The sequence below is a fragment of the Setaria italica genome, chromosome II, assembly GCF_000263155.2.
Source record: "Setaria italica strain Yugu1 chromosome II, Setaria_italica_v2.0, whole genome shotgun sequence".
NCBI lineage: Eukaryota > Viridiplantae > Streptophyta > Magnoliopsida > Poales > Poaceae > Setaria > Setaria italica.
Window position 1 is genome coordinate 4,445,839 of NC_028451.1, and position 12,595 is coordinate 4,458,433.

A 12,595-nucleotide genomic window follows, 5' to 3' on the forward strand; every position below is an offset into this window, starting at 1 on the left:
TTTGTTTCTCATCCATCCTCGCCGTGACGGCATCACTATATAAGTGGCTCAGAAGTGAAGGAGAAATATACAAAACCAAGATAGATTCATTTGCAACACAGTCATCAACTACATTGAGGGGCTAGGCATAATGGTGATGTTGAAGCGTATATCCTTCCATTTATTTTCAAGCTTACACTTTTATGCTCATAGGAAGACAAAATTGCTTCATGTGTTGTGTTGCAGTGGCAATATAATACGTAGGATTGGGAGGCATTAGGAAAATACCTTGCAGTGCTACCGGGACTGACGGCGGAGCCGGTGCGAATCGAAGGTATCTAGTATCATTAGCAGGCACTAAGCTTTGGTTCCATGGCTCCTTCTCGGGTCATGCTTTCATTCTTCCCTCAACCCGTTTGGACTTGTTCGCACGTGTGGGCGCGTCACTTGTGTTCCATGCTTGCGTTGACCGCACCGCTCGCTGCCGAAAAGAAAACCAAAGTACTTGGACTACTAACTGATGACTGTTTGTTGAGGTAATTCGTCCCTCCTAAATTTGTATCATGCTTCGCCGCTACTTCTTTGAGTACTTCCCTTAAAAGAGTATGTACTGCTCTGTCGGAATCTCAATATATGTTCTGAGAAAAGCTATTAAAATGTAAGCTTGCATTGGCTTAATTCTCAAGCTACGCAAAACCAAATCTCAAATAGTGTAATCATTTCCGCACGGTCATGCCCATGTCCATCTTGGATGAAGGCCGGCATGGTATGGCCTTTCCTGGCTGTGCCCAGCCAGCCATGGTCCTGCTCCCTCATTCATCCAGCCTCATGGTGTCGCAGCAGATCCACGTACGGGATCTGCGTCGTGCCGTCGTTGGCGAGTCGATCGTCCACTGCACGACGAGTTCTCCTTGCCGGTCACTGTATATTGCTGCGCCGGCAAGTTCGAAGATCGACATGGAAACTAACGTGTTCAAAAGAGAAAACGTAAAAGGTCGCTGGTCTCCTCATAAGTTGGAAATGCACCGTGCGTAACTTGTGTGCTAATTTTGACCGAAGATGAACTGTTGTGGTTAGATGGTTGTTTTAAATTATTAACAGTAACCTCCAAGAAACTACAATAAATTCAAGTGCATCTTTTTCATTATTGGTAAATATTCATACTAAAGTACTACACAGTACCAGGCCAGCTTTACTTCATGGATGACTGTGAACGCATTTGTTTCTCCTTCATCCGCCATGTGAAGGCATGTGTATGTAAGTGGTTCGGAAGTGAAGGATATATAGACTAGAAAGGAGGGTTTTACCTGTGTGCCATTATGAAAGTTGGGTCTAACCTCCGTACCCCTAAAAAGTTCGTCGACACCTGTATGCCCAAGTGCATCTTGGTTTGTCCCTCCATGCCATTCCGTACCTATTCCGTTCGGTTTTGGCCGTTTGAGAGCTCTTACAAGTGGGCCCCGGGCATCGAAAATGTCCAGTGTACCCTTAGTCTCTAAGGGAGGCATATGCGCGGAGGCCGTGTTGACCAATTTTGACCGGCATCTCTCACTCTCCTCCCACTCTATCCGTTGCCGAACCCTAGCGGCGGCGGCGAAATCGTAGCGGCGGCGGTGGAACCTTAGTCAGCGGCGGCGTTGACGGGTGGGGCGGGGAGAGAAGAAGGCGTTCTGGAGAAGAAGACAAAGCCCCCGTGCATGGATTAGTGGATTGACACGGCTTCTCATGGCGGGGAACAATGGCGTCGGGGATCGACCGGATTGGCTTCCAGACGGGTAAGTCAAATGTTTCCCCCCTTGGCTTGCGGAGTACTCTCGCTTGCGTGGTCTTAGGTCCCTTAGCCCTGCGCCTGTGCACCGTCACCATGCTTGTAGTGTTGATTCCCTGCTCCTTGTTCATCTGTAGGATGGACCCCAACAGTAGCTACAACTTAGAAATCCGGATTGTTGCTCACAATTGTCGGACTCGGTGGTACGAGCTGAGCAAAGTTGTTGATGCTGACCGAACTAACTTCAGATCCCTAGTTGCTGAAGTTGTTGACAAGAATCCTCATGGCTATGGAGACTTAGTTAAAGTTTTTTATTACTGCATGGACACTAAGGTCAACATCCAAGTCTGTACTGACCAAGATTTGCTTGAAATGTTTGAAAAACATAAGGTTTCGAAATGCTGCTTCCTCACTTTTGCATATCATAAGCCAAGTGTTGATCCTCCTATCATTCCAGTTTGGGAGTTTGGTAGCAGTGACAAATCTGTTGATCCCCCAGTGACCCCTTCTATTGCATCCCCAATCCTAGGTGAAGCAAGCAACAGTACACACGCACAATATGATGAACCTGAAATCTTAGCTAACCCAAACCCAATCTATGAGCATGTGGGTGTTGATGATGAAGGGCTATATCTTGACCTTGGTCCCAACTACCCTCCACCTCCCCCAAATCCTAAAGCTGGCAATAAAGGAAGGGAAGCTGAGATTTCTGAGGATGAAATCTGCTCTGAGTCAGATGAGAGTTCTGATGATGAGTCTGATGAAGAGATGGTTACAGATAGAGGCCCTGAACCTATGCCTGATGTCAATTACGACAAGAAGAACCCACCTATGGATGTAGGCACTTTGTATTCAAACATGAAAGCATTTAAGATTGCTTTAGCTTCTCATTCTGCTAAGCATGAGTACCATTACTTAGTTGAGAAGAGTGATCCAGGGAGGTATAGGATGCACTGCAAATTCAAGGAGGAGCTTGATTGCCAATGGAGGATTCATGCTTCAACTCTGAAGGATGGTGTGACAGTTAAGGTACATGAGTTGCATTCCTTTTTGTAAATTCCAGTTGTTTTGCAATGAATCATCAGTTGTTAATATGCATTGGTGTTGACTGTTTTGCAGGTGAAAAGGAACCCACATCCTCATGATTGTCAGAGTGCTAAGAGGGTTGGTGTGTGTGTAGGGATCACACAAGAGTGGGTCTGCAGTAAAGTGGTAGACTGGCTGAAGGAAGATGGCAACATTCAGATAAAAGAATTGATTAGAAGATTGAAGAATGAGTACAAAGTTAATGTGCCATACAGGAGAGTGTACAAAGGTAAAAATCTTGCCATGGATCAGATTTATGGGCCTTGGGATAAAAGTTTTGACAATTTATTTAGGTTTAAGGCCCAGATAGAGGAATCTAGTCCTGGATCATTTGTTATCATTGATCATCACACAATCAACAATAAGATCAGGTTTAATAGGCTATTCTTTGCATTGAAAGCATGTGTAGATGGATTTCTTAGAGGCTGTAGACCATATCTTGCAGTAGATAGCACTTTTTTAAATGGAAGGTTCAGAGGACAGTTGTGTGTAGCTTGTGCAGTAGATGGACATAACTGGATGTACCCAGTAGCTGTTGGTGTAATTGATTCAGAGACTAATGAGAATTGGGTGTGGTTCATGGAGAGGTTAAAAGAAGTAATTGGATCCCCAGATGGACTGACCTTCTGTACAGACTGTGGCCAGGCAGTGATGAATGGGGTCTCTGAAGTTTTCCCTGAAGCTGAACATAGGGAGTGCATGTACCACTTAGTACAAAATTTCAAGAAAAGATTCAGTGGCAAGGTTTTTGATGACCACTTATGGGCTGCCTCATATTCATGGAGTCCATATTTGTTCAACAAGCATTATATAGCTATGGCTCAAGCCAAACCTGAGGCAATGGTGTATCTACATGAAAACCATAAGAAGCTTTGGACAAGGAGCCAGTACAGGACAGGATCAAAGGTGGACTATGTCACCAACAATCTAGCTGAATCATTCAACAATTGGATAAAGCCTGAAAAGGGGAAGAATATTGATGATTTACTGGACACTATAAGATAGAAGCTCTTGATTAAATGGAATCATAGGAAGAGAGTTGCCATGAAATTCACAGGGAAGATTCTGCCTCACATTGAGAGGAAACTGAGGGAAGACAGTTACAATCTTGACATTGAAGTCATCACTGATTCCCCTGATGGTGTGGCAGAGATTTGTGCTAAGGGTGGCAGTGTATATAGATTTGTGGTCAATTTACCTGAGAGAACCTGCACCTGTAGGGTTTGGCAAGGGTCAGGAATCCCTTGCAAACATGCTATTGCCTACATCACTTCAATCCCTGGTGCTAAACTAGAAGACTATGTGCATGATTACTATTCTGTCGACAAATTCAAAATTGCATATGAAGGTTCCATCCCTTGCATTCCTGACAAGAGTATGTGGCCCAACAGCACCCATGGCTTCTTCATGCACACTCCATTACTTAGGGCAACAGCTGGAGGAAGAAGAAAGAATAGGATGAAATCAGCACTTGAAGGTGGCAGCAGCAACCAGAAGGGAAGCTCAAGGTCCCATGAGTGCCCAATATGCCATGAAAAAGGGCACCATTGGTATACTTGCAAGAATGGCAATCCTGAAGACATAGCTGCAATGGAGGCTCAAAGGTACAATAACTTAACTGAAATCAGTGTACATTCACATTGTTTTGCAACTTATATTGATTTGTCCTATGCAGGGGTCTCCCAAAGAAAAGACTGAAAAAAGTAGCAAGATGCAACACAGAGACAAGCATTGTGGTTGCTCCTCCATCAGTGATGCAATTCCCAATAATTGAGGCTGTAGACATAGCAGCAGCCAAGAAAAGGAGTAGAAAGCCACCTTCTTCTTCTGGTGCCAAGAAAAGAAGTAGGAAGGCACCTTCCTCTTCTTCAGCTACAACTACAAGTACATCAACCAGGTGAGCTTATGAGCAATTCTCTTGTTATTTTCATGCACCATTTGTTATCATCTAACCTGTCATATTTGTCACAAGGTCTGGAACTGGTACCTGCAGTGAAGAAACTGCACCTGCAGTGAAAGGTACCCCATCCAGCCCTTCTTTGTTTATTTTGCTCTGTGATGCCATGTCCAGCACTTTGGATGTGATGAAAACTGGATGTTTTGGTGGATGGAACTGATACTATTACTCAGTGATGAAATGTCATGTATTATTTGAACCTTGGCTGTAATGTGATTAAACCTGGATGTCATGTACTATCTTTTGTGTCATTAATGTTGAAGACATGATGAAATGTGATAAAACCTTAGCTGATTCATTCATTCATTCATGCATCCATCCATACATCTTGTCAATTCATACAAACACAAGCTACTGCATAACCCTACTTCTTCATAATAGCATACAGAGCAAGAAAAATGCATACATATACCATCTTTTCTAGCCACCTAAGCTGTTGCATAACCCTATTGTCTCCCCTATTTTCCACTACTGCATTGCCTACCACTCCAGCACCATTGGAAACATGCTGGTACATGGACAGTGGATCAGGTGGTGCCACTGCCTGCAGGGGAACTGCCTGTAGGGGATCTGGCGCTGTAGGTGACTGCATGCCACTGTCCATCATTTCATCCTCCCACTGGTAGTATTGACAACCACCAAACTGCAAGCCAAAGAAACTGAAGCATTAGCACTTGGAAAACATACAAAAAAGGGCAACCAAGAATGAGCAGAGAACACAAACTGCAAAATAGGGGCACTTGTGAAATGCACGATTTGGGTTCTTTGTTGTCGTGGAGATGAATCGGTTGGCAAGCACATGACAGTTCGGGCAAAGGACCCGCTTGACCCTCCCCCCATAGCTGCTGGAAGCTTCAGACATGGAGTGCGCCAGGAGTGGATGAGAGTGAGAATGAAGGAGAGAGCAGAGGAGAGGATGAGATCCAACAGATATGGCTCAAGATGTATATATAGAGGAGCATAGAGGGTTTGGCGCCAACACCACTGCCTTTTGGCGCCAACACCACTGCCTCCTTTGGCGCCAAAACAGCAGACCTCTGAGTGGCACCGAGGCAAACAACTAAGTTCAACAGACCTCCTTTGCCTAAGGGCATTTGAGTCCATTCTCAGCGTAGTTAACGACCGTTAGCAGAAAATAGGGACGGAATGGCATGGAGGGACAAACCAAGATGCACTTGGGCATACAGGTGTCGACGAATTTTTTAGGGGTATGGAGGTTAGACCCAACTTTCATAATGGCATACAGGTAAAACCCTCACTAGAAAGCTTGTAACACACGCACAGTCAGTCAATAATCTTGATGGCCTAGGCATAACCGTGTTCAAGAGGGTTTCTTTGCTTCATTTCTTTCTTACACTTTATATGCTTTGGAGGAGACAAAATCTATGCAAAAATTATTAGCATTGTCGATCCCTCAGTTGATCATCATCAACTCAAAGTAAATATGCTATATCAGTTTAGAAATTTTTTAGGTGAACAATATAAACAAAAGCTTGTCTACGCTTGTAGTCAACGTTATTTTCTTCTCAAAGTTATTTTGCTGAAATACTATAAACAAACTTCAAGGAGCTACATTAAATGTAAGTACTACCTCTATTCTTAAATATATGACATCATTGAATATTTACTCAATTGACTTGTTACTCAAACTTGATCAAAAATATTTATTTAATCAACTAGTTAATTTATCATCAAAAGTACTTTAGGGTTGACTTATATATTTTCATATTTGCATAAACATTTGTAGAAAAGACAAATACTGAAACAAATGAAAAAAATTCAATAGTGTTATGTGTTTAAGGACAGAGGTACTACCTCTTTTTTTATTATTGGAATTAAATACATATATTCATACAAAAGTACACAGGACCATACCAACTTTTCTTCATGAGCGACTCGAAACATTTGTTTCTCCACCATCTGCCATATGAAGGCATGAGTATATAAGTGGCTTGGAAGTGACGGATAAATACATAGAACTAGAAAGTTTGCGATACAGACAATTATCTTGAGGGTCTAGGCATAATGGTGTTCAAACAAATTCCTTACGCTTCTTTTCTTTCTTACACTTTATATGCTTTCCAAGAGACAAAATTTTTTCATGTGTTGCGTTGTAGAAGTAATATGTAGGATTGGGATGAATTAGGAAAATATCTTGCGGGAGGAACCAGTGGAGTAGTATTGCAATTGTAAGCAGCAGGTGTCTAGTATCATTAGTAGGAACTACTGTTGTGATTGGAGGAGTTTAAAGGCGTCCAATGTTATCGTGCACGTGGAAGCGTTGAATCATGGGAGACCACCACCAGATGCTGGGTGCGAATGCAAGCCATAGGGACGCTGCTGCCAACGTCCAAGCGCACGCAAATTCAGGAGGTGTCGTTATTAGCCTGCAGCTTCTACGTACTCGTGGGGGGATAATTGTGGTTTCCTGGCGTACTGACTTCTGGGCTGCCACAAATGTGTCCAGTAGTATCTCATGGTGCCAACAACGAACATGAAAAGGTCGAGCTTCAAAAACTACATGACACTCATCTGGGGCTGCGTTGCTTCGTTCCCCATTATATTCTGCGGTGATTTTATTCAACAAGATTTACAAGGCAGCCGAAACAATACCACGCTGAACATCGATGCCTGGGAAAGCACATTTCCTAGACGACCCTGAGCTTCATCTAAAATGTGGAGCAATGAGCATGAACATCCAACCTTGGAGCGCATTGATCGGATCTTAATTTGTGTTGCTCTGTTGGGAAGACTTCTTCTCCAATTATATCGGGAGAACAGAAAGAAAATTTTGTATATTCGAAATGAGTTATCTTTAGTTGCAAACTAGTCGTAGTGAAGTATGCATATTCTGCTTGAAAAATAATTTACTTCTATATCTGTTGAGTTATCGAGGCTCAATGCAATCTCCGTTCTTATGTGGAAAACAATAACGACTGCATGATCAGGAAATAAAAGTTCATCTCCATAAAGAATAGTGACATTGACATATATAGTTTCAAATCATATTGTGCATCCTTGGTCACTAATTCTCTGTGCACTTGAAGTTATTAATAATGAACCCCAAGGAACTATACAGTACATTATATTATTCAAGCACCACTTTTTCATTATTGTCGAAGACTCATACAAACGTAGACAACACACTAGTAGAAAACGTAGACAACACGCTAGTAGAAAACTAAGTATTAGTCCCGGTTGGAATGGTGCAAATCTCTCGAAAAACTATCCGGGATAAAGCAATCGAGACAAAAGGAGGTTGTCTTTTATCCCAGGTCCCTCAACTGGGGGGTCCTAGGGAGGCCTCCTCACAAGTCATGCGATTTCACGTGAAATATGCGCGTGCACGGTTCGTGGGATTCGAACCCACGACCTCAAGCCTTGTGCGTAGCTTCCTTGCCATCCCCCCTACACACCACATCTGACTATATAGGGATCCAATCTTTTTATACTAACTCGCGGGGACCCTTTTATCCCGGTTGGAAACACCAACCGGGATAAAAGACCCCCTTTTATTCTGGTTGGTATTACAAACCGGGATAAAAGGGTTCGAGGGCTTTAGTTCTTTTTCAACCACCCGTGAGGAACCCTTTTATCCAGGTTGGTGTCGTGAGCTTTAGTCCCGAGTGGTAACACCAACCAGGATTAAAAGGGTTTACCAGGATTAAAAGGGTGACCTTTAGTTCCGGTTATTCTTACCACCCGAGACAAAAGGGTCCCCCACGGGTAGCTGATATTTTCACCTGGGACTAAAGGGTCTCTCACGGGTGGCTGATTTTTGAACCGGGACACAAGGTAACTTTTAGTTCCGGTTACAAATACCAACTAGGAGTAAAGCTCCGCGCACCCCCTTTTATACCGGACCTACTTTAAACCGGGATTAAAAGGGAGCGCATCGAAAGTCAGTTCTCTACTAGTAACACCATACCAACTTCTCTTCATGAGTGACTTGCCACATTTATTTATCCTCCATCCACCACATGACAACATGTCATATAAGTGGTGAAGAAGTGAAGGATAATAATGATGTTGAAGCCAATTTCCTTGTGCTTCCTCTTCTTTCTTGAACATTCTATGCGCACCGGAAGAAAAAAATTGTTTCATGTGTTGTGTTGTAGTTGTAATATAAGGAGGATTGGGAGGGATTAGGAAAATATATTGCAGCACCACTATGTTGGAAGGTAGAGACAGTATGGATGCCTGTTATCTATTATCATGAGTAGGCAGTGATGGTGTGCTCTACTGAGTTCAAAGGCGCCGAATCTTCTCAGATGAACGCAGTCGATCATCACGTACTGCCCTTCACCGGATTTAAGGACAATCCACGCCTATCCCTCGCCTCCGAGGAGCTGCTGTTGGTTTCAGAACGCGCGCGCAGGGATAAGGGAGCTGTTCCCGTCCAGGGTGCCGTCAGCAGCCGACTATTTCTGTTAGCAATGAGTAGTGCAAGCATTAATATTGGCGTCAGGTCGGCGAATGTCCGTTCGTTGCAAGACCACACTCAGAGACGTGGTGCATGATCGAGTTCGTTGTGCAGGAGTTCGTCACGCTGCTATATACCTGCAGGAAAATTGAAGCTTAGGGACAGGGTAAAAGATTATCGTGGAACCATAAATAATCTGAAATAATCTACCCAACGCTAACTTATTTCATATTATTTGTGATCCCAAAGTGATATTTTACCATAGTACCTATGATCTAACTTATATAATCTTTACATAATCTAGGTGGATTATAATCTCAAACAAACAGTGCTTTAATACAGTGTATACCTATACCCACTAATATAGTTTATCATATAATCTCAAACAAACAGTGCTAGGATCTGACTTTAATTTATTTTATTACTCGTGGGGGAGTTGCCTTGCGTACTGATTTCTGGGATGCCACGAGAATGTATAGCCGGGTTCACTCTCTCTCAATGAAGGTGAAGCTTCTCACTGATAACTCATCTTGGTTTGCTAAACCACGGTGGAGCAGGGTCGTCCCAACTATGAACACGAAAAGGTCGAGATCCTTCAGGAACTACATAATCGTACTCAGTTGGGTCGCATTGGTGATTAACATGATTTACATGGCCACTGACTAGTTCAAACGTTTCCAGGAGCTTGAGCTCGAAGTGCTTTAATTTGTTAACAATAACCTAATTCAAAAATACCACTTTTTCATTATCAGTAAAGATTCTTACAAAAGTACAACACTATACCAATTTCTCCCCATGAGTCACTTGTGCCACACATTTATTTCTCCTCCATCCGCTACATGAGGGCATGTTATATAAGTGGAAAAGAAATGAAGGATAAATATACAAAACCAAAAAGTTTGCCAACACAGTCAAATTATGTTCTTGAGGGGCTAGGCATAATGGTGTTGAAATCGTTCCCAATGCTTCTTTTCTTTCTTACATTTTTATGCTTTCACAAAGACAAAATTGTAGTAGTAATATGTAGGATTTGGAGGAATCAGGAAAATACCTCGCAGAGAGTGAAAATGGAAATCGAGGAGTTAGCAGGCAGTCAGGCACTAATGTTGTGTTCCTCCCAGTTCAATAGTATAGCGACATGTGTACGTGAATGTCTCTGTCCCAAAGAAATGCTTTATTTTCACCTTCAATCGACCTGATTGGAACAGCAATGTAGTTCGCATGTGTGGGCGCCTCACTTCTGTGCCATGCTCTTGCTAATTACCGTAGTCCTCGCTAGCCTATAGGATAAAAAAAAATACTTGCTAGCATTCCTAATAAATATTTTCCTCTAACCAAATACTCATCACTACATTACAGTCTGTTAATTCTTTATTATCTTAAAAAACATGCTGTCTTCAATCTTGATTGTTGCTTGAAATTTAGGAACAGGCCCCTCAATTTGTATCACGCTCAGCCAATACTTCTTGGAGTTCTTCCCTCAAAAGAATATGGCTGTGTATTACGCATCGATATGAGTTCTGAAAGGCTTTTGAATGTGAGCTTGACTTGTACTTATTCACGAGCTACATAAAATTGTGTAATCATTTAATGTTTTATATGATAAACATATATTTCCCTAAGAAAACATTCAATTAATATAGTCTTTTCGAAGTACTTGGCATGGTATGTAGGACAGTAGGTTTTTATCTGTGCTTTGTAGCTTCTGTGAATACTACGCGACAAACCACAATCCACATTTCACCTACTTCTTCAGGAGCTATTACGCAATTTACTTTTGCTTTTTCTCTTTTCTTTTGAGACCACGCAGTTTAGTTTGTTGTTCAATTTCATCTGGACAAGTTATAAATAGATGCTTCAAATGCAAAGGAAATTAGACATGATAAAAAGATACTAGCACTCTTGACCTCGCAAGGAGATTTGGACAGTTGTGTTCATGTAGTATTATTGTAAATACCTTCACAGGTTTAGGTTTGCGAGGCATCGGGAGGAGTATCATGCGTGTCCATCCTCGACGCAGGCATGGGAATGCGCGTGGTCAAGATGGATGGTCTTTCCCGGCCGTGTCCCCTGCTTCATGATCAGTCCATCTCCAGCTGCACGACAGCATTCTTAGCCTCACTCCTACTGTCCGTCATGCCAACCTCAAGAAGCATTTGCCAGTTGCCAGTTGCCCTCCATGGTGCGGCGAGTTTGGAAATGCACCGAAGATGAGCTATTGTGGTTAGTTGGCTATCATAAGTTACGGAACTTATAGATCCATTATTTGTTCAGAAGTTATCATCCATTTTTTATTTGGACTTTGCTTGGGCGTTCCTTCAATAATGGATAGCCTTTAGGGATCACAAAGCTGCTTAAAAAGGTAGCCATGCATGTACTTTAACTGTAACAGTGACTGTAATCTAGCTAGAACAGTCAAGAAAAAATTCAGGCCCTGTCTAAGCCTTGAGCCATTGATTTATTAACGTGATTGTAATCTATAGAACTAGAATAGGCAAGAAGATTATGTCTACATCTTTGTATGTCTGTCAATAGGAAGACACTTTATCTTTCTATTTTCATTTCCCAATATATATAGGTTCAAAGCACATTGTGTATCCTTGGTCGCCAAATTTTTCTGCACTTTAAATTATTAGCAATAACCTCTAAGGAACTACAATAAATTTTTTTTGATGGAACAACTACAATAAATTGAAGTACATCTTTTTCATTATTGATAATACTAAAGTTGTACCAGCTTTTCTTTATGAATGACTTAACACATTTGTTTCTCCTCCATATCCGCCATGTGAAGGCATAAGCATATAAGCATCTCAGAAGTGAAGTGTAAATATATGAGAGTAGATAGTTTGTGACACCTAGTCAATTATCTCGAGGGTCAAGGCACAATGGTGTGTTTAAGCCGGTCAGGCTTCTTTTCTTTCTAGCTAGGAGACCAAATTCATTCATGTGTTGCGTTTGTAGTAGTAATGCATAGGATTAGGAGGACTCGGGAAAATATCTCGCAGGATCTGAAAAACATAGTGTAGAGCCATTGTCAGCAGCATGTGTCTGTGATCACTGAAAGGCGCTATTGTTGTGCTCTAGCGAGTCCAAAGGCCCCGAATGTTCCCATGTAGAAGCCGTCCAACAAAGCGGGCTAGCTGCCAGGCCGGATGCAACCGCAGTCCACGCCTACCAGTCCGTTTCAACAGGCTGGTGCCAGCGTGCCAATCCGGGGCGCTGGCTGCCGCTACGGCCTCGTCAGACAGGATGTCTTGAATGAATATGCAAACACGTTGGCGAGGAACGTGCATGAGCAGAATGCATGTGCATAGAGAGGAACTCTGTGCATGAGGTCTTGTGCAGCAGCTGATCACACTGCAGTGTCTGCCGGAAAAAA

At 42.5% G+C, this 12,595-nt stretch overlaps 1 protein-coding gene across 1 annotated transcript; it reads left to right on the forward strand.

The window, feature by feature from the left end:
- Positions 1-1,704: 1,704 nt before the first annotated feature.
- Positions 1,705-3,838, forward strand: LOC101777114. The gene is made up of 3 exons (XM_004958930.1): positions 1,705-1,754; positions 1,885-2,776; positions 2,867-3,838. Exons 1-3 carry the CDS (start codon positions 1,705-1,707, stop codon positions 3,836-3,838), a joined length of 1,914 nt encoding a protein of 637 aa, XP_004958987.1.
- Positions 3,839-12,595: the final 8,757 nt, after the last annotated feature.

Coding starts and splice junctions, on each gene's coding strand:
- LOC101777114 (XM_004958930.1), top strand. CDS start 1,705: ATGGCGGGGAACAATGGCGTCGGGGATCGACCGGATTGGCTTCCAGAC. Junction 1,755..1,884: donor CCGGATTGGCTTCCAGACGG/GTAAGTCAAATG, acceptor GTTCATCTGTAG/GATGGACCCCAACAGTAGCT. Junction 2,777..2,866: donor AGGATGGTGTGACAGTTAAG/GTACATGAGTTG, acceptor ACTGTTTTGCAG/GTGAAAAGGAACCCACATCC.